Consider the following 22,983-nt stretch of genomic DNA (forward strand, 5'->3'; position numbering starts at 1 on the left):
CAGTGACAGAAAGGTTGCCTTGCTTTGTGGTGTTGATTTTAGTTCGGATCTCATAGATCACTGTAGCATATTGTATTTTTGAATAGGTTCGGTGAACTGTTTCCCAAACTTCTCTTGCTGTTGTGAGGAACATGCAGGTCCGACTCACTTCGGGTGTCATGGAGTTCCATAACCATGACATGATCATGGAATCTTCTTCATCCCATTTTGCAAACGTGGTGTCCTCAGCAACAGGTCCAGTTCCCATAAGATGACTCAATTTTCCCTTTCCTTTGAGAAAGGTTTTAACAACTTGAGACCATTTAATATAATTTTGGCCATTGAGCCGGTAGGATGGCTGAATGTTCTGCAGTTCTCCTTTTGACTCAACTAGCATTTCAACTTTGTTAGCCTCTGTAACAGTAGGTTGATTCTCAGAATAACCCTCTGACATAATGATAGACAGAGAGGAAAAAACTGAAGAAGAATTCAGCAACTAGCACCAAAGATTTAGAAAGATTTTTGGTGTAGAATGGCCGTAGAGAGGCTCTGATACCATGAGTAGAAAACTGAAAAACTTCTTCACTTTTGATCATAAACAGAATACATTAATATAGTACAAGGTCAATGTCCTATTTAAGGAAAAAACTAATTCCTAATAACTGACATAAACTAATTAAATCTGTCTAAATTAAAATCACAGTCAGCCTAAATTATAGTTATTAGTTGTCAATTAGCTATTTACAACCATATACAATCTCCTAAACAAAGAATCCAAGATTCTCCAACAAACTCCATTGTTAGTTGTCTAATGTGATCTCTATTCTCCCTATAAAAAACTTATGAAAAGTTAAGTGATCATTTTAGGAGAGTCTTTTGTATATTCTGCCTCAAGTGAATGGTCTGTGTGCACATGTGATTTTTGTGCATATTTTATTGACTTCAATTTTGAGACGATTTCAGGGCATTTTTTTTTTCTCTATAACTTGTCAAACTGGGGCTGGTTTGGTTAAATCTTTGTGGTTTCATTGTTATCTCTTGTTTTGGATGTAGTTTTTTAGTGTTGGACTTCCGGCGCACCTACACGTTGACTTAATTTATCATTGTTAGTAATTTATGTTTCCTGTTTCAAATAAAAAATGGTGTTTTTTTTCTGGGTATTTCTGTGATGCATTTGGTTCTTTTATGTCTTGTTTTTCAGTTCCCCTGAAGATAATCATCAGCAGACATCAGTTCCTGATAACTTCCATGGCCAGAAACCTGCTCCAGGACCAAGCTTGTTGGATAAAGTCCCAACTGGTGGCCTGGGGGAGCAGGCTCAATCAAACTCTAAACTTGGAGAAGAATCAGTTGCAATGGAGAAAGCTGATGTCCAACAGTTTTCACCTGATTTTTTTGGTGAGAAAAAAGTGTCTGATAATTGTGAAGGGCATCCAGTTAGCTCTAGTGATAGTGGAAGTGACAGTGACAGTGACAGTGGGAGCAGTGATAGTGGAAGTGACAGTGGAAGCCACAGTCGAAGTAGAAGTAGAAGCAGAAGCAGAAGCAGAAGCCCTGTTGGAAGTGGGAGTGGTAGTAGCAGTGATAGTGAAACTGATGCTTCTTCCAACAGCAAGGAGGCTTCTGATGAGGATGTGGATATTATGACTAGTGATGATGACAAAGAATACAAGCAAAAATTACCAACCTCTGAACCAGGTTTGTCAACATCGCCTATTCCCTGGAAAAGTGATGATGGCAGACCTACACAGAAAGAGAGAGATGAAAAGGAAGATGCTGATGGATCCGATGCAGTTGACATTGTGGGGCAAGGATCTGATGCAATTGACATTGAGAAAGACTTGCCTGATGATGGACAAGAAGTTGAAATGGATGTGAATACTAGTTTGATTCCCAGCAGAGAAGTTGAAAAACCAGTGGAAGCTACAACATCCTTGATTGATGATAATGAACTTCAAGAGCGCCAATATTTTATAGGAGCTTTGTTTGATGATAAGGAACATATTGTCAAGGACAGCTTCAAGAGTGAGAGGTCTGATAGCCCTGAAAAGACATTGAAAAACAAATTCAAGAGGGGTCCTGATTTGAAGCACATTGATGAGATATCTGACCGTTCTAAAAGGTCTAAAGCTGATAGCTCAGTTCGACCCCCTATTACTGGGATTTGGGATTCTCAGTTCCCTGACAGCCCTCACAATTCATCACCAACTAGATCTATTGAAGATCCTTATAAGGGCCCCACAGCTCAAATGATGAATAGAGCTGACAGGGAGGGTATTGCTGATTTTGGCTTCCAAAAGGGCTACAATCAGGAATTTTCTGGGAGATCTGGTTCTGATTTTCAGCAGTCAGGTCAAAAGTCTTTTGATAAAAGTGCACGATCAAAGCCTCATGATACAGTAGAGAGACCAAATAAACATGACCGTAAGGTCTCTGTAAAGAATTCTTGGGGGTATGATGTTTTTCCCCAAGAGAAAAAGCATCTAGGGATTCTCAAAATGAGGACAGCTTTACAAAGGAGAAAAAGGGGCCTAGAAATCTTAGGGAAGGTGGTCCTGGAAGTAAAAATTCAGTGCCACTTGATTCCAATAATGGTAAATATGGTGAAATGGCAGGAAAATTCAATGAGACTGGTCAGGTGGGAAATGGAAGAAGCAGCATACTCCAAAGAGAGCTTTCAGACTTGGAGGTGGGTGAACTTCGTGAACCATTGGATGAGGAAGCACTATTTAAGAAGCAATTTGATAGAAAAGGTTCAATTAAACAGTCGGAGAACAAGTCAAGCACTTCTGATAACTGCAATTCAGATTTGAGCAAGGGAAAACCTGTTGGAAAGGCCCCTTTGGACTCAGGGAAAACATCTCCACCCAATCTCAGCATTGGTATTAAGAGGACCCCAGAAAATCATATTGAAGATTCGACAAGAACACACCATAGGCCCACACAATCTCAGCCACAAGATCTTTCAAGAGTAGATCAAGCTGAAGTTGGGTCCCAGTTTAACAAATCAATGGATGCAAGTGGTAAATTCAGGCAAAGTGAAGCTGGAATGAGATTAGGTGGTGGTCTTGAAGGATTCGGAGAAAGCCATCGGAAAGCACCTGTTAGCGCTTCACAACAGCATGACTCTAAACGCGGATTAGTATCCCACTCAGTAAAGGAGAGTAAAATGCACACATCTAATTCAATGGCAGACTTGGTTGATGTGCGCAAGGACACAGTTTTGACAGAGAGCAATAATACTGATCGACGGAAGAGGGAATCTTCTTCAGATGAAGACAACTGTTCTTATTACAAGTATGAAAAGGATGAACCAGAACTCAAGGGACCAATTAAGGATATTTCTCAGTAAGTGCTCATATCTGATCTTATACATTAACGAATTCTCTTTTTCTTTTCTGCAAGGTTTATTCTTCTATTATTGCTGCTATTTTTGATCACCTGAGCCTGTGGTGTCTAATCAGGAATTGTATATTCTTTCTGGTTTTATGTTAGGTATGAAGAATATTTGCAGGAGTACCAAGATAAGTACGAAAGTTACATATCTTTGAACAAGATCCTGGAGAGCTACAGGTATTCTGAAGATTTCTTTCTGGGTGTCATTGCCATTTGTTTTCCTGTTACTTGTTTGACCAACATAGACTATTTGTAGAAAGAAGTTCCATAAACTTGGAAAAGACCTTAAATTTGCAAAAGATAGGGACATGGAGAGATATTACAAGCTCTTGGGGCAATTGGAGAACTCCTATCATCAATGTGGACCGGTATGCTTCTATCCAGCTTCTCAGGATTCATATTTTATTTTCTCCTAATTGTTCACCTGCCTGTTTAAATAATCAAATCCAGTGACTAGGTCATTTCACCATTCTCTTTTCTGCTTTAATTAAATTTGGGTTGTTTGAATCATCATGAGCTTTATGGAAGGGAATATAGAATTGTGGATATGATGAAGTTTAAGAGGTATAGGTTTTGATGGGTTATTGCTGTAATGGCAGAGCACTTTTCTGTATTCTGCCCAGAAAGTGGATCATGGCATTTCTTAAACCAAGCTAGAACAGTAGGATAGGATTTAGTCCATTAGTAGAATAGGCGTGTTACATATGCTTTCTAGATCTCTAAAATGCCACCATCTTCATCTTTCTTAACTTCAGATTTTAAACTCTCAACTAGATAGACCATGGAATATACACTTAGAACTTTTGCGCAAACTTCACCTAATGTTCTCTTGGTCTTGCTCCTTGTCACTGCTAGTTAATTGTGCCCATGTTCTCTTGGTCTTGCATTTTTGTAACCTGTTGGGACAGAATATTGGCAACGAAAAACCATATTTTCATGGGTCATGTCTTGTAAGAGTGAGTTATCAAGAGGAAGGTTAGATGTTGCAGAAGTAGAAAAGCACAAGTTCATGAATTAATGAGAACTCCAGGGATTTTGAAGTATATGCATTTCAGCTGCGTTCCTTTTGTTCATTTCTTCTTGCCAACTTCAGTGTTCTGATTTGAAATAACAATGAATCTTTCAGAAACATAAGAGGTTGAAGAAAATATTCCTCGTGCTACATGAAGAACTTAAGGTGATCCCTCAAAATATTGTACTGAGTTTCTGGTTATTACTTAATTAGTCATTTAATCTTTTGCTTGAGTACATTTTTCTAGATGGTTCACGACTGTATGTTTTTTATATTGCAGCACCTTAAACAGAGGATGAAAGACTTTGCAGCATCATTCAATAAAGATTGAAGATTAATTTTTTTGCAAACCTATCAGTACAGGATGATTTACAGCATGGGGAACCAGGTAATGGGCATTTTGCACTCCCCACCTAAAATTCCAAAAAGATTAGAGAATTTTCATTCATAAAGGAATATAAAGGTTTGGGGATTAGCCAAAAGATATTCAAATGCCCACACTAATGTACATTATTCAGAAATGATATTTCAGTTTAATTACATTAACCTATTGTATAGTTGGGCAAAAGATAAGGGAATCACCCTTGTAAGATATGTTGGACTAACAGTGACAATCAAGTTAGTGGTTGTAATTTACATTTATAATGGAATGGAATTTTTAGCAAGTACAATATCAGAACATTTACATATGGCATTATTGATCAGAAACAGGATTGTACTTTTCCTGCCACAATTCAGATATATGGGTAGATGATTGTTTCATACAAATTTACAATTCTAGAAGATAAATAACCCTAAGTTATCAAAGGCCAATGCAATGTTTCTACTTCTAGAGGCCTACATTGAATCTCTACATTCTGAATCAAAGGATGCTATAATTCCTTAATGGTTCTTTAGCTTAAGTATGATAGTATTTGTCTTTCAAAACATTCATTCTTACTATTCAATGACATTGTGGGATTAATACCTAGATAAGCCAACAACTATAGTCAAGCCCACTACCACAAAACAAAGGGAAATTACAGCAGGACAAAAGTAGTAAGCTTATGCTCTGATACCAATAATGTTTTCCACCTTAGTACTCTCTTTTCATGGTCCTCCATTAAAAATGCAATGTAAACCATTTTGAAAGATTAATGTCTTTTATGAAATGCTATTTGAAGTGATGAACCATTCTGTGATTGTTATATCATTATCTAAAAACCATTTTAACCTAATATTCATTCAAGTATGAACAATTAGTTCATTTTCAAATAATTCATTCAATAAATGGAGTGCTATATTTGCTCTCTCAACAAAAGACCAACCCTAGCTAGCAGAAAAGTATAGTTGGTAATGGTAGGTGTATTACACACTCAAAAATGGCCAAACATCAAAATGACTTGCTTTAAAAAAGAAACTTATTTTCCCAATTTGTATACCAATCACTATAATAATGGATTTCCCACCATGAAGCAACTAAAGGCCGTGGGGCAAACTCTATAAATAGTTAAATACCCCACCCCCTTTCAATTTGATGTTATGTAATTTGAGGAGAGCTTTGAAGGAAAAAAGAAACAGTTTGAAGAAAATAATCTCTCTTTAGTATATCATTTGTATTTCAGTCTCGTTTTACTTTCTTCCATTATACACACAACATGGTCTTAACACAAAGTGTTCAAGTATATTTCAATACCAGAACTATCAAATATTTAATTTATACATGTTATTTATTATAATTGTTTCCCCTTTTGCAAAATGCAAATTGTGGACATGTATATTTATGTTCTTATTATAATTATTTTCCCTTTTATGAAATACAAATTATGGATATTTACATTTATGCTTTTATTATAATTGTTTTCCTTTTTAAAAAAGCAAATTGTGCATATTTATGTTTATATTCCTTTTGTAAATGTTTGTGGATACAATGAATGCAAATTGTGGATATATAAATCATAATTATAATGATATCCTATTTGCAAAATCACGGAAAATATGGATATAAAGTTCTAAATATCATTAGAACTAAAGTTTTCAATATTGTAACTTAAAACTCAAAGTTGTATATATTAATTAAAAAACTGAAAATTTTGTGAAAATGAGATAAATATGAATTTAAAGTTTTAAAAATTAATTTCAGTATATTGCTCTAAGATTGGATGGGAAAAATTACATTGAATGAACACTTAATATGGTTCTTCCCATAGAATCTATAAGCCTAGGAAGAGTAGTTAAAGAAAGAAATAAAAAGTACTAATATAACAAATCTAAAATCACTATTTTTCTTTGGTATCACATCCTGGAAAGATTGTGAACCGAATATCTGAATATAAAAAATTCACTAGAATTGTACAAAAATTTGAAAGATAAAATTTAATATAAGAAATTAATAATACTCCTAGTGGTTAATATGAATGGACCCATATACTTACAAGATTATGAATCTGCGAGTACAACTCTACCTTGTTTAGAATCATTTCCTAATTGAGGTTATAGAAAGAAAATATGTTAGAAACCTATACAATATTGAATCGGAAGTTCTCCAATAAATTTTTTTTATGTTTTGGTAGACCGTCTAGATTATCTAGAATCCACAATAATATGTAAAATTATCGAAAATTTAAATATGCATGCACCAACTAATCATAAGATTTTATTGTCCTAGTAATAAATTTTGTACCACTTATTCACAAAGTAAATTAGTGGTTAGATCGTCTCTTTCCAAAGTTAGAGTTGCATCTCATTATTCCTACATAAGATTTAAAGGGATATATGTGGATCCATTCATTCATCTAGTGGATCATTTTGTTAATTTATTATTGTAATTGATGCATCTACACTATAATTTTATGTTTGTTTACTATTAACTTCTAATGTTGTTTTTACTAAATTATTAACACAAATTATCAAATTAAAGATATATTTCCTAGATTACCTAATGAAGTCAATGCAACTAGACAATACTAATGAATTTACATTCAAGACATTTGATAATTATTACATGTCTATAGAAATTGATGTTGAACATTGAGTCTTGTATGTTTACACTCAAAATGGATTAACTGAATCCCTGATTAAACATCTTTAAGTAATTACACGTATTTTATTATTAAGAATTAAATTATCAATTTCTACTTGGGGACATACTATATTAAATGTTATATTGTTAATTCATTTGTAACCTTCTTCTTATAATTAATGTTCTCTTTTACAATTAGTTTTTGGATACTAACCTAATATATCCCATTTGAGGATTTTTTATTGTGTTATTTATGTTCATATCACATCTCTTTAATGCACTAAAATGAGACCCCAAAATTATCAGATATATTGAACTATTGACATGTGATCTTTTTATTATAAGTTTTGTAAATTGTTAGTTTGATAAGATAATATCCTCACTACGAGGGAAAAAGGAAATATCTCTTGAAATTAGACATGGATTTACTTGGTACTTACCTGAAGGTAAGCTTTCAAAGAAAAAGAAATAGTTGAAGAAAAAATTTTCTCTTTAATATGTTATTCTTTGATCCTTTGCATTTATTTTCTTATCCTTTACATTTCAATCTTTTTACTTTGCAATTCGACATACACATAACTAGACATGGCAAGGGGTAAGACCTTTTTTAACCTAACACAAGGGGCACGACCCGTTATCCACTACTGTAATGGGTCATGCCAGAGCCTATAAATTAGGTCTATGGGTCGATCAACATGATTCACTACTGTAACAGGTTGTGTAAAATTAAAAAAAAAATGGTAATGGCTAGCCACCCAACGATTATTGGCTAGGCTAAGAGACCGGTAGTCATTGCCAAAATCAATTTTTTTATACAAACTCTCCCCCTTCCCCCTCCTCATCCCCACAACATAATTTTCCAATCTTTCTCTCTTCATTTTTTTTGATTTCTCAATCTCAAACCTTCTCAAACTCAATCAATTTTTAATTTTATCTAATAACTTAATTTTCGTTTGTTTTACAATTTTTTATTTTTTTCCTTTGTTCTTTTCCTTTTAAATATTTTGATAAATTTGTCTAAACAAAATATGTGTTTAAATGATTGGTATGAAAAAGGTAAAGTAATGGATAAAACAAAAGTCAGAAGTGACACTATCTAATAGCCACGCTTACAAGTTTCTTGGTGCTTATGTTGACGGTGTGTATGAGGAACAACTATCTTGAATCAAACGTCGAGTAAACCAAAAAGACATAGTTAGAGAAAACAAGTCCCAGGACGACATCACCAATAAACTACAACCACTAATACAATGCCACATTAGGGCACGAAGAGTGCATCAAAGATTCTTCTAGAATCCACTTGTTTATGAAGTTGTAACTCTAGATTTTTTCCACACAATACATTGAAATCTCTATGTTTAATGATAGCGAGGACGCTACTCTCACCATTATTGTGTCATCGATGATGTAAACATAACCTTGGGTGGAGATTTCATGAAACTATTAGTTTATCGCTTTTGGACGTGAAATTGTGAAGTGAACTTTTGAGGGTTTGGTGGATTTGAAGCGATGAAGAGAGTTGGCGCATAAGGAATAATGTGAGAGTGATTTATGAAATGAGTACATATGTGTGAGATAGTGATTGATAGATATAATTAATACACTAACAAAATTGTAAAAACAAAATGGAAACTAAGTTGTTAAATTTAATTAAAATTGGATTAAGAGATTGAAGAGAGTATGAAGTTACCAGAGAGTGAGTTTTTTTTATTAAGTAAAATTTTAGAGTTTTTTAATTAGAATACGAATATAAGTAATATAATTATATAATTGATTTTATATCATTTAAGAATAAATAAAAAATATAATTTGAAGAGTTGCCCTATTATTTTTTGAAGTGCTATCCTTTATTGTATTAATTTGAAAGTAAATATAAATTAGTAAAATTTAATTTATATTGAAAACTTCAATTTAGTATTAAAAAACTTGATCAGTTTACTACAAGCCCATGGTCCAATCCAACTAGACCCTGATACGACATGACTTACCATATTACGGGTTGCGATCAGCCTGACCACAAGACCCATATTGTAGCGGCCTGAACCTGGCATGGTCCATTGGTATGACAACCCGAGCCAAGGCTGATCCACCCACCCCATGACATCTCTGCACATAGCACAACACCAGCACAAACAGTAATTTTTAGATAAGTATATTAAATATTTAAAAATAAAAAATAAAAAACCATCTACCGAGCCACAACACATGATAAAAAACTGTCTTTCTTGCTTCTAAAATCTCTCCATAAATTCATTCACGCACGGTCACAGAGCCCTCTGAGATATCTGATCAGCAACAACTCTGAGCAAAGCAAGTGAAAATATTTAATTTTTGAACAGAAGCGAATAAAGGAATCCTTTTTTCACTCTAGAAAGTCGGTTATTTATTGTTCAAGCTCTCTACTTTTCGTTGGATTCTTCAGGTATTTTACGGGTTCTTGTCATTTTACCATGGGTATTGATCAAAACTCGAAATTTTCTTTCGGGTATTGCTAAAAAATTGATCTTTGTTGCTTGTTCAGTTCTGGGGTTGGTTTCTTTCGTGGGTTTTGATTAAACTATGAATTCTTGTCGTTCTTGATTTTGATTTTGTGATTAAGTGAGAAGCGTGTTTAGTTTTTGTTATGGGGAGTGTTTGGGGGACTGTTGGAATGTTTGCCGAACAGTGAAGAAGAAATTAATGAAAATTAGATTGCATAATTAACTAAATAAACCAATTGTTTCTACTTTAATTAATCATTGGTGTTAATGATATAATTTACTGGGACTATTTGTTGTTGATTAGTTTAGTGTATATGGTGTTATACTGTTGGGTCTGATATTTGGCTTTTTTCTTAGGGCTGATGCTGCCTTTAGTTTCTGGTAAGGTGAAGGATTTATTAAGTATTCAATTTATGATTTGTGCTGTTTCGTTTTATTCATTTATTTTTCTTTGCTGTGATTTTTGAGGATTTGTTGTTAAGGCCAAATGAAAATCTGTGAAGTGTGTTTGTGGTAACAGACTGTGAAGTACTGTGAAATTCAGGTGTGCATAAAATTGTCATGCTGAATGTTGCTACCGGTCGGTGGATTAGGAATGAATTCCACTATGGATGATATGAACTTGATTCAGCAGGCACAAAGGCACCACCTGGTTGTGAGAGAGCTTGGAGAGGAGATTGATCTGGAAATTGGACCAGGGGATGATGACCCATCATTTGCCAATACTCCTCTCATGGGTGGCCCTCGTGAACCAACTGCTGACGAGCATGATGATACCAAGCAGATGGCAATGGTTTCTCAACTCCCCAATGATGATCAAGACATGTCAAAGACGCAACCAGCAAAGAGGAAGAAAAAAGTGGTGAAAAGGTGGAGGGAGGAATGGGCTGATACCTACAAGTGGGCTTATGTTGATGTGAAAGAAGGAACACCAAGGATATTCTGCTCCATTTGCAGAGAGTATGGTAGGAAGCATAGAAGGAATCCTTATGGGAATGAGGGTAGTCGGAACATGCAGATGAGTGCACTTGAAGAACACAACAACAGTTTACTTCACAAAGAGGCTCTTCGACTTCAGATGGCATCCAAGGATAAAATTATTGTTGACAAACCTATTTATGTAAAAGGTCTGCCATCCCATTCCGATATATCTTGTGGGCTTGTGTGGAAACTGAAAGCATTCACCATTGGTCTTTGGAAATTATTAATTTCTATTTCATTAAGAGTTGCTCTAATATTGCTTTCTGCTTTTACAAAAGTTGAAGTTTGTTTGAGTTCAAATATGTTGATAAGACTTTTAGAGAAAATAAGTGGTTTGATGAATAGTCTGCAGGGGATAGTGGACTTTGCTGGCTTTTGGTATATGAAATATAATAACTTTGCTACTTGAAAAGGAATTGGTTTTGTGTCTTATTATTTACTAAATGTTTTCTCCTTTCTTTAATAATAATTACTTTTGCAACAAAAAGTAATCAATAGACTGAAACTAGAGCATTCTTAATATTGTGCCTGCAAGATAAAGTTTGTGTACACCAAAATGAACAGTTTGAGGCTCTTTTGGCTCATTCTCCATCTTCTGCCAATTCATATTTGAAACATCAAGCTAGTTACATCCATATTTATTTTCAAATTTGCATTAACATCTCATATCCTCACTACACTACGACACAATTATAAATTTTTATGCCACAGTCTTCTTTAAGACAGTCTGACATTTTTTACAACCTAATGAAGCTCTTATGTCAAAAACGGCTGGATCAATTGTCGAAGCTGCATTGAAAAGGGATCCTCATGAGGTCGAGTTCATACAATCTGTGCAAGAAGCTGTCCATGCTTTAGAAAGAGTGATTGCAAAAAATTCCCAGTGAGTTCCATTGATATGAAGTTTTGCATGTTGTATTATCTTATCCAGAAGAGAGGAGTCTATGGTTGAGCATATCACTGATCTCTTTATTTTCCATAATTTATTTTCAGTTACGTCAATATCATGGAGCGGCTGTTAGAGCCAGAGCGCATGATTGTTTTCCGAGTTCCATGGGTGGATGACAGGGGTGAGACTCATGTTAGTCGAGGCTTTCGGGTACAATTTAACCAGGCATTGGGTCCATGCAGGGGTGGTATCCGCTTTCATCCTTCAGTGAACTTAAGCATTGCCAAATTTCTTGGTTTTGAGCAGGTTCTGTCTGAAGTCCAGTGTTAATGTTCCTTGACTGCTTGATAGTTCTGTGTCCCAACTTTATGCCTTAACTTTATAGTTCTTTATCTCTATCCTTCTCGGATGACATGCAATGTCAGTTGAAGTGGTTTATGAAAGCTCCCCTTTTTTATAACAGGCCAGCTCCTGAACCAGTACTGCCTGAAGATGAATAGATACATAAATTATCATTAAGCTAATTTCATAGATGTTAGCAAACACAAAATAGCTTTCATAGTTTATAATATCATTGAAAATGGTTGAAGTGCTTCAACTGCTATACAGTATCATAGTTTCTTCCTTTTACAGACGTTAAAGAATGCTTTATCACCATACAAACTTGGAGGGGCAGCAGGTGGAAGTGATTTTGATCCTAAAGGAAAAAGTGATAATGAGGTAAGATCTTTGTTCTATATTAGATGGTATTTCAGTAAGCTCCTTCTTAGAAATTCTGAAAGTTTTTCTTACAGTTCTTTGTGAAATCCACGCTGGCAGATCATGCGCTTTTGCCAAAGTTTCATGAATGAGATCTATAGATATCTGGGTCCCGACAAGGTAACTTACAGATCTCCATTTCTTTTTCCTTAATCTTTTTGAAGTCTCTGAGTTTTGTGTGATTTTAGGACCTTCCATCAGAAGAGATGGGTGTTGGCACTCGAGAGATGGGGTATCTCTTTGGGCAATATAGACGTCTTGCTGGTCATTTTCAGGTACTTAAAAACACTTGAAAGAGGCTGTTTAACATGTGAGATTTGTCTTGTAATTTTCTTCTTGTATGCTCTTTATTGTCTGTTTTTTCCATTATTATTATTGTTGGCATCATTATTTTTTAATTATGAGTGGTTTTTTGCATTGTTTTCAGTCTATGAACGCTTTCATAAGTTTAAGACTTCACGTGGCTCCATGTGTATGCTTTATGCAGGGAAGTTTTACAGGGCCAAGGATATTTTGGTCTGGTTCTAGCCTTCGAACTGAAGCAACTGGCTATGGTCTGGTAATTAATAGTTCATTTCAACTCTTTATTTCCATTTTGTTGTTGGTGGGTGCATGGGAACTACAGTGAAGAAATGTGAGAGTGCATGCATTTGTTTTCTGACTCTGCCATCATGGGCAATTGATTTTTTAATTTTTTACCCTTGTTTTAAACATCTTGCAATTTAACAAGGCCTATTCTTTGTAGGTTTTCTTTGCCCAGCTTATTCTTGCAGACATGAATAAGGAGCTCAAGGGACTGAGGTTCCTCTCTGAACTTCCTATTATTACATTTTATGCATACTAGGATTGATAACTCATGACCTTAATGTAGGGTTATTTTACCATATTGACCATAAGACTGTGATACGATTAGGAAATAATTGAAATTATAATTAAAGATTATGATAGGATTGGAAATAATGGAATTTGAACTATGATAAAGATTGAATTAGGATATGGGGGAATAAAAGGGGCAGCATAAGGAGGAACCAGGGGGAGAAGAAAAATATGGTGTTTTAGGCAGCTTAGGCTGTGAGCAGCCTTTGAGGGCTGATTGGGAGGTCTCTGCCGTCTCGAATGATTGGAAATAGGAGGTCTCAGCTCCTTGAATTGCCAGTTTATCTATTGTAAACCACCTTTATCAACAAAAAGCTTTTCTATTCTCTTTATTTTTTGTGTTTTTGCTACTATTTGGTGGAATAATTGGCTAGGATCCTATCAGACTGCAATTTGACTTCGATATTTATTTGATGGTTTCTTGACCTGCATTTAAGATATAGTTTTTTCTTGTTCATAGAATCTTTATATGTTGTAACGTTACCTTTATGAGCATCTCTTGCTCATCTTTCTGGTTACATCTATTTATTGCTTGATCAATTTATAAGTGCTTAGAATTTTCCTTGTTGAAAGTTGTATTTCAAATTCCCTGTTATTAATTTATTCTATAAATCTCTCATCCAGATGTGGTGTAAGTGGATCTGGAAAAATTGCCATGCATGTTCTAGAAAAGCTTGTTGCCTATGGTGCTGTCCCCATTACCGTGTCAGGTAATTTTTTGTTTGTGGTGAACATTGTAGAAGTATAAGATTAGTGCTGAAACTAGATTAACATAGGTTTTTAATTATTCCTTTATATCTTTTACTCCAAAATTTGGACGGGCAGCCAAGACCTTTATACTGAGAGCATGTTTGCTGCTCTGGTATGCATGCATGGTTTCTTTTATGATATAAACAAGACCAACTAGTTAAGCTGAGGGTTTTATTAGTACATGCACACAAGCTACCAAGCAAACAATTAAAACTGTCACATATTTGTTTTAGTTAATGGTTGTAGTCTGCAAAAGTTTGTCGAGACAGTGTTGATTATCAATTATTTAGTGTCTTTTCCAGTGAATGGCTACTGGTGTAGTTACCTCTCATTAGTCATTGCCTTCCTCTTGCACAGATTCAAAAGGATATTTGGTGGATGAGGATGGATTTGACTACATGAAAATAACATTTTTGAGGGATATAAAAGCTCAGCAGAGAAGTTTGAGGTGTATTTTTTTTTTGGGGTTCATCTTGCATCTTCTATAATCAAATTGTCAATTTTGATATTCTTAGGTCAATGTTATCTTTATTTTGCATCTGCAGAGACTACTCAAAGACATATGCTCGGTCTAAGTACTATGATGAAGCAAAACCTTGGAGTGAAAGGTGTGATGTTGCATTTCCTTGTGCTTCTCAGAATGAAATAGATCAGTCTGATGCCATTAATTTGGTTAATTCAGGTTGTCGTATACTTGTAGAAGGTAGTAATTCACTCTATAAGGTGCAATGGCTTTTAGTTTTTTTTTTCCTGAATTTATGAGAAAAATAAATATCTATGAACTGATGTTATTATATATTATTATGTGCTGTCTAGGTTCAAATATGCCGTGTACCCCTGAGGCGGTTGATGTTCTGCGAAAAGCTAATGTGCTTACTGCACCTGCCATGGCTGCTGGTGCTGGAGGGGTGTGTTCTTTACTTCTACAAGGCATATGCATCTTTATGTTTATGCTTTTAGTTTGGTTAATAGGTTCCTACCAAGAGTTTGGTTTACTTCTAGAGGGGTGTGTTCTTTACTTCTAGAAGGCATATGCATCTTTACTTCTATAGGTTTTGAAACTTTTTCTGCATTAACAGCTTGGTGTACAGCTTGCTATATGTTATGATAATGATTAATATTGAATTTTGCACTGTTGTGACATGATAGGTTTTTTTTTTTTTGAAATGCTTTATTGTCACCAATAGAGGTTCTACACCACACTTTCATTGACTGTCAGAGTGCCAGGTTTAAGAACATTTTTTTCTTTTTGTTTAAAATGAATCTGACTATAGATGTAATCGTAAGTAGATACATTCCAGAACTGTTGATTAGTAATTCAACCTATGGATTAATTATACAGATTCAGTCCCAAGTACCAGTAAATGGGCTGAATTATTGTGTATGGTATTACATAACAATGTAAGAATATGATGCACTTCAATCCACTCAATAGCCATTTCATCCCAAAAGTGGGTAACTATCTTCTTGAACTCTTGTTGCAAGTGTTTTGAGTTGAGGCTGGGATATATAAGCCATGGCTGCTTCGGCTGTTTTACATTCGTCCATTTGTTTTGATAAAATTTTTTGCTGTCTTTTTCTTATATGTATATATTTTTTGAATTGTTGATCAACTTGGCTACAGGTTGTTGCTGGTGAACTTGAATTAAACCATGAGTGCAATTTGATGCACTGGTCACCTGAGGACTTCGAATCTAAATTACAGGTTTGACTATATATTTTAACTATAACTTAAAAAATGTAAATAGATTTGAGCATATTTCTCAATATTTTGGGCCTTTTAACCGCATCGATGAAATATTAGGTTATATGTTTTTGAGTGGACCCCAAAGAAATTCGTTATAGTGGAATTTACTATGAAACCAAAACCATCCTTCTCCTGTGAAAATTCACTTATTTAACTGTTAAAATGACTTGAAAAATTTAGAATTTCAAAGTGGGTCTTCATGTGAAGATAAGGAAATAGTGCATTTAGTTCAGCTCCTCTAGGATCTTCCATATCGTGCTGTAGTATTAACCATAATTAAGTTCGTAAGTCTAAATGGTCATTACTGTATGGGTTGCTTATCTTATTTTTACAGGAAGCAATGAAGCAGACATACCAGAGAGCCCTAAAAGCAGCAACTGATTTTGGCTATCAGAAAGAGAATCCAGAGTGAGTACTGAAGCAGAGATTTACTCTTCTGTAACACCTTTTTTTACCTATAATGTTTTTCTGTGAATTATACACCATTTCTTCTCTTGTTATTATCAACTCTTTAACTAAGTCTACATTAATTCCAATATGATGCCATTTCTAGTCCAAAACAAGTCGGTGTAATGATCATCGGGCATTTTTATTGTTAATTAGCCAAAACTGTACTCAACCTTGTACTCAGCAGAGACTGTATTACTGTTCTTATTTTCTTCTTGTGTTTGCCAGGGCTTTAGTACATGGAGCAGTTATCTCAGCTTTTCTGACTATTGCACAAGCTATGACTGATCAAGGGTGTGTATAGAACATGAACAATGTACAATTCTTTGCAAGCTCCCCTGATTCAATTTCTGTTGATCGACGTCTATCACGGGCTTAGAGGCTTGCAGTAAAAATTCTATGATCAAGATACTTTGTAACGAGTATGTAATATAATTGTCTCTTCCAAAAAAATCTGGAGATCTGATCATCAAGCATAAGATTTATTTTAAACAATGTGTAGTTAGCACTAGACTAGGAAGTGTATTGATTTGTTTCCAGAAAAATTTGTTTGTCAGTATGTAAGAGCTCTCTCAATTTTTTACTGCAATGCTGTAAAATACCCATTTAGTGACTTTGAAAATAAAATCTAATCATGTATTGTACGGCTGTGGGCTTAGGGAAAGTGAGAGAAATAAGCTTCTTATGGATTCCTTTGACTGAGAATTTGATGCAAGCAAGGATAATTTGTGGAAGAAGATCTTTCAAGTTTCAATGACTAGCATCAGCATTCTAGTTCTGCTGATTCACCAAAGTATGGTAAGTTCTTGGATTGCAATTTGCATTGAATGATAAAGGGGCATTCACTAGATTTTATAAATGTTAGGGAGATGATTTTGGGACAAAAAGATCTTATCAAGACCTTGTTTAAGAAGGCAGCATAAACATGACAAAGAATGATTAATAAAATTTTTTTCATAAAAGCATAATGTTTCCTTTTTACAGCACGAATCAAGTATGAAACTCTGGAACAAGGGATATTCAGTACCTCAAACAAAAACTTTTTGCATCGTCAGATTTTATCGACAGAGTCTTTGCATGTGGTGAAATCCAGAGCAAGCAATCCACTGCATTTTCTATTGTGACACTCTAATGGTGGTTTAACTATTAACAAGTTCAAATGCTTGACACGACTAAGCGGGTCGATATGGTTTGCCTCAATTCCCTAGGAAATGCACGTTATTGACGGAAAAAAATTTACGTTAATTTTTTCGAACCCGTATCATAAATTTGTTAATAATTTATGTTAATTTTTTTATAAAATTGATGAGAAGATCAAGTGCCTTTTTTATTAGAGAAATATTAACAAAATTGGTAGAGTATTAAAAATTCTAAGGGAAATTTGAGTTTGAATTTTTGTCATTCTTGTAAAACATTCTAATTAATCATTTATAAAAAAAAAAAAAAGGTTTTTTGTTTTTATGAAGTTATATAACAATTTACCTTTTAAAATTTGGAAATTTTATATTCGTCCTTAGTTAATAATTATAAAAACCAAAAGTTATAAAAAACCGCTGGTAGGACATGAATCTTGTTTTTGTCCCTAATAATTGTTCCTCTCCCACTTTTGCCAGCCTTGCATTGTCGCCAACCAATCTTTTAACTTTTCGTGACTACGTGATTGAGCTCTCCCATTACCACCACATGTTCAAACCTAAGCTTTGGGCTTTGAGATCTGTAACATTGTCCCCTTTCAAGACTCAACCAACGATTACACCATCTTCTTTGAAGATTACACTGACGACTACTCGATCTCTTCTTGTCGCTGCTTCATTGCCTTCTCCTTCTCTATCAGTTTGTTCTCTTACACTTATGGCTTCTTCCTCTTTGATCTCCTTTCCACCATTTCAAGCTCCCGCTCTAGTAGAGGATGTCGCCCTGCATCTCCTCCAACTTGCAACTCACATCTTAAATCTAGAAGTTATTGCTTTTAGATCCATTCACTCCCCTTAGGTGTTTTCCAACAGTCAAGGAATGTGAATGGTGAAGAAAGGGGACAAAAGGAAGATATGGACGAAAAAAGGAAAAAAAAAAGTTGTTAGGGTGAAAATATAACTTGGTTATACTATTAAGGGTATACGTGGTATTAATCTTATTATATATTGTATAAAATGACTCAAAAAAAAAAACAAACCTTTTAATTGTTAAAACTAACGTTTGTTTTTTTTTATAAAAAATAGACTTTTTAAACTTACAGGGTGTGAAATTATCATTTCATCAATGTTTAAGATAATTATTCTGCCAACATAAAATAAAGAATTAAGTTAGAGCTTTTAAGAAATTGACAAACAAAGAAAAATAAAAAGGGATTTGGGAGGACATACTGATAAATAGGTTCTCTAAAGCCAACTGTCACTTCTATGCAATTGTGATTGTAATGAACTTTAATTAATAAAATAGTTTTTCTTGTCTCATTTCCTTTTCTTTTATTAATAAATATTCTTAGAATGGTTGAACTGTGATGATATGATTAATGCATATTAACTAATCTTGATAATTTTATGTTCATAAATAGTGATTATTCTAAAAAGATCCATAGTCTATATATTATCTTAATCAAAGACACTACTAATATGATTAGAATTAACATAATGTTAAATGACTCTATTGAAAGGTGACGACAAATCTTACGTGTTAAAACTGTTTATAGACAATTTGATGCAATATATAAGTGTATGTTATATAGACGTGTCCACTAGATTGACATGTCAAAAAGATACTATATGGATAATTATCCCAATGTTTATATGTAACACCTCTTTCTAGAATACTTCTTTGAAGGAAAGCACTATGACTCTTGACCTTATTAGCATAATACACTTTATTAAAATGCAAAATTTAAAACATCACAGCTCTTTTACTGAATACTCTTCAATTATTCAACATTAACGGAAACGTTCAAATAATATCTATAGAATAAAAACCTATTTAGATTGTGTAGTAAAAACCAACATAACAAAAATATAAATAAAATAAATCATTATTTCAAAAATCAGATAATGTAATATTATAATCTTTTACTAGGATTTGTTGATTATTCAAGATTAATAAAAGTTAAAAGAAGAAAAACAACACAAGTAAATACTCAGTTCAGATTTTGTAAATGAAATTTTACATGCAAGGTAAAGGTGTTTCCTTTAGTCTAATCTACTATTATCAATCAGTTACAACAATACAGAACAATGCTCCCAAGATTAATAATACAATGTATAATATTAACTGAAATAGAGAAGAGCAAAGAAGACATAAACTTCTCACCGGACTGAGAACCTTAAACCAAATGAAATCAAAGCAAATTAGAAACCTTAAAAAGCCTTTAGAGAGAATTACGGAACTCACCAAGAGAGAGAGCTAAACATATGCGAAAAAATGAAGTGATAAAAAATAGCTTGGGTTAAAGCCCTCTTTTGTGCTAAGGGTTAATAATATCTAACTCTTGATTTTACTTAAATTCTTTTACATCCTAAAATAATGACATCATAGCCCTTTAAACGTCTAATTACAGGAATGTTCTCATTAGTTTGAGACACAAATAACACTTTACATGTAATTTTAGGGATATTCTAAAATAGACAATACTTTTATGTCTTAAGCTTGATGAAATATCAATTGATAAAAAGATTTGATAGTACGATAATAAGATCGTTGATAAGTTCATGACTTTTATTAATTTTTTGCCATATTGATGGAGACTAATTTTGGCCTGTGAATAAAGGTTTAATTTATTGTAGATCAGTCTTAGTTTGTCAATTGCTAACATGACAAAGATTTTATAGGTTGTATAAAGTGTAAAATTTGGTCTTCTACAAGATGATTTGTAAACACGATATACAAGTACAATTCACATGAAACTATAGCGAGCTTGAATAAAATAATCCTCTTTCATACAAAATATAAAACACACAATAAAAACAAATAAATTATAGAAAAGTAAAGCGGATGAAATTTTTTTACATGGTTTGACAACAATTATAGCCTACATCCATGAGACATAGTCTAGATTTTTCAAATCAATTGAGCTCAAATAAATGTCAAATACAAATAGGAATTTAGCTCAAAAAGCCAAGCTCATAAGCTCACTCAATTAACTCCTAAACTTTCTTGACAATCACTTTTCATAGATTTAAAACTTTACAAGCATCTCACTCAAGATCTCCTTGAACTTTTATGTCAAAATCCCTTCTTCTACTAAGGTTGAAATCCTTTTAATCCTCAGACAAAATCACGTCCCATGATTTGTATAAAGAAGCAATCTATCACAAGAAACTAGAAAATTGGAGTAAAGGAAATGCAAAACATAGAAGAACCTACATTAAAATTATAGGAAAAATCTTATATTATGAAACATAAAATAATCATGTTCTAACTAAAGAGGGTAAAGGAAATGTAAAACATAGAATAACCTACATTAAAATTATAGGAAAAAGTCTTATATCAGGAAACACAAAATAATCATGTTCTAACTAAAGAGAGTAAACCGGTTTTTTATATTTTATATTACTTTGTCAAGATACTAACCTCTACACAAAAACAACATAATTGTCCCTTTTGTAATGAAATCATACTAGGATAATTATGCACAAATTCCAAAAAAAAAAGATACAAATATATAAAATATTTAGATTTAATTGTTATCTAATAGAAATAAAATAAGATATAGTGAGTATTTAATCAATATCTAATAAATAGGAATAAGAATAATATCAAATATATGATAAATATCCAATAAAATAATATTATATCAAGAGAATGTCGTATCATAAGATAATTATAGGAGTATTTTTCAAAATACTATCAAATAAAATGATAATAATTAGTATACTGTCAATATCTTGAAAATAAGATTCGTATCTTAGAAATATGATCACACAATGAAACATATGTGCACACAAATTATGGAAACATAAGCTAAGAAATGTATCACAATTGTTCTTGGTTTCCCAAATATATTTATAAAATGAATCAGATCTGGTTTTCAAAATGGTGATTTTGATCTGTATGAGGTTGTTGAACAATTAAAATAATATTTGTGAGAAGTTAATTCGGGTTAGACCTTTGGTGAACTTGTTCAGGGTTAATGAATACCTATTCCCTAGTTGCAAAAGTTTTGATGTATCACTCAACAACTCCTCTAAAACCATTGCTCTCTCAAATATCCTCCACCTAAAAACACTCTAGTAGATGTTTATAGTCCATTCTTGGCTTCCCCCATCATTGAGGATAGTTTTCTTGCTTCTCATGTATATGAATAGGTGTCATTCTACCCTAGAACGGATAAACAAAGATTCTAGTAAAGTTTATACAAAGAGAAGAAGTTGCCCATATCGATATATATTTCAAACACATTTATATTTGTTTTGAATGCATTTTTTATCCTTTAATCTAATTTTGGTGATATTCAACTAAATTTTATTGTAAATATGCACTGCATGTTTGTAGAATTTTGATCTCGAATACCAATAAATACTTCCAAGTGTTGTTATCTCAAAGTCTAACAATAAATATGAACACTATGATTTAAAAGGAAGAAATAAAAATAAATGGGCTAAAAAACAATGAAATGGGGGCCAGATATATCTACTCTTTGTTCTTATTTTGGATGAAATCACTCATAGTGTGCATGCCAAGTTTCTTCAAATGCCAAAGTGATTAAGCAGGAGCCCCACTGCCCCACATATGGTTGGCTTTATATAGAAATGTAACACCAAGAGAGAGTGGTCCAATTACCCACAGCACATAGCATGGGCCATAAGAAAAAATAGAGAGGACAAAGCCCTCTGATTATTCAACTCATCTACTCGAAAATCATTACATCAATTCAACTGAAATAGACTGATCACCAAAGAAATCATTGAGATTTTAGCATTCTTTGCCAAATTAAGGTTTCAACTCTTAGTAAAACACCACTAAATTCACTTGGGACCTACAGCCTTAAAGTTTATATATATGTACACACACAGAGACAGGGCCAAAAGACTTGGTTTTACCTAATGTTTGGTGAAATCTCAAATTCACATTCGTTAATTTAAAAAAAACTCAATTACTTACCTTTATTTTAAAATTTACTTACAGAATTAAAGGTAAAATTATTATTAACAAAAAAACAAAAATTTATCGTATTTCCTCTATTAGTTTAAAAAACTAATAATTTCTCTTCATCCAAAATTGAAAAAGTAACAATTTCTTCCAACCAACCTTTCCACCCTCTTCTTCTCTTGCCAATTTTCAGTCTCTAATGGCTATTTTACCAAACCTTGGGTGGGAATAAGAGTATGTGTGTATATATATAAAAGTACAACTAGCTTATTTTACTTATAAATATGTATCTCTTTGATAAAATTATCCTATAGATACATAAATGATCTTAAGATCTATACTTGTCCATACCAAACTTGAGAAACAATTGCTTCGAAACCCCGTTTTATATCTAGAAAATTGAATTCAAAAAACACAAGACTTGTAAAAAATAATCCATAAGTCAAAGACGAACGTCTAAACTTCAATTGTATGTTGATTCTTGTTTTACCAAACAAATTATAATTATTATATAAATATCAACATAGGGAATTAGGAGATTGGCTAGAAAAGATTTGGGTTCAATCCAAATTACCAGCTTCTTAACCATGA

At 33.3% G+C, this 22,983-nt stretch overlaps 1 protein-coding gene and 1 pseudogene across 6 annotated transcripts; both read left to right on the top strand.

Moving 5' to 3' along the window:
• Positions 1-1,154: 1,154 nt before the first annotated feature.
• Positions 1,155-5,058, top strand: LOC123205782 (annotated as a pseudogene).
• A 4,513-nt stretch (positions 5,059-9,571) lies between these two features.
• Positions 9,572-16,961, top strand: LOC123205828 (NADP-specific glutamate dehydrogenase-like). 6 transcript variants are annotated; one of them, XM_044622874.1, is made up of 17 exons: positions 9,573-9,810; positions 10,226-10,254; positions 10,389-10,995; positions 11,603-11,732; positions 11,843-12,044; positions 12,372-12,458; positions 12,558-12,617; positions 12,686-12,772; positions 12,985-13,056; positions 13,243-13,298; positions 13,998-14,083; positions 14,481-14,571; positions 14,669-14,826; positions 14,940-15,031; positions 15,748-15,828; positions 16,205-16,278; positions 16,546-16,961. In XM_044622874.1, the coding sequence occupies exons 3-17, from the start codon at positions 10,437-10,439 to the stop codon at positions 16,619-16,621; spliced, it is 1,911 nt and encodes a 636-aa protein (XP_044478809.1). In that variant the 5' UTR covers positions 9,573-9,810; positions 10,226-10,254; positions 10,389-10,436; the 3' UTR covers positions 16,622-16,961. The 6 variants fall into 6 exon arrangements, 5 of the variants coding, with proteins under 5 accessions (XP_044478809.1, XP_044478808.1, XP_044478812.1 ...); XM_044622873.1 differs by having other exon boundaries at positions 10,226-10,249; XM_044622877.1 differs by having other exon boundaries at positions 10,226-10,249; positions 10,413-10,995.
• The last annotated feature ends 6,022 nt before the right edge of the window (positions 16,962-22,983 follow it).

This window comes from Mangifera indica, unplaced genomic scaffold, assembly GCF_011075055.1.
Source record: "Mangifera indica cultivar Alphonso unplaced genomic scaffold, CATAS_Mindica_2.1 Un_0016, whole genome shotgun sequence".
Taxonomy (NCBI): Eukaryota; Viridiplantae; Streptophyta; class Magnoliopsida; order Sapindales; family Anacardiaceae; genus Mangifera; species Mangifera indica.

Coding starts and splice junctions, on each gene's coding strand:
- LOC123205828 (XM_044622874.1), top strand. CDS start 10,437: ATGTTGCTACCGGTCGGTGGATTAGGAATGAATTCCACTATGGATGAT. Junction 14,827..14,939: donor TTGTCGTATACTTGTAGAAG/GTAGTAATTCAC, acceptor TGTGCTGTCTAG/GTTCAAATATGCCGTGTACC. Junction 15,032..15,747: donor TGGCTGCTGGTGCTGGAGGG/GTGTGTTCTTTA, acceptor ACTTGGCTACAG/GTTGTTGCTGGTGAACTTGA.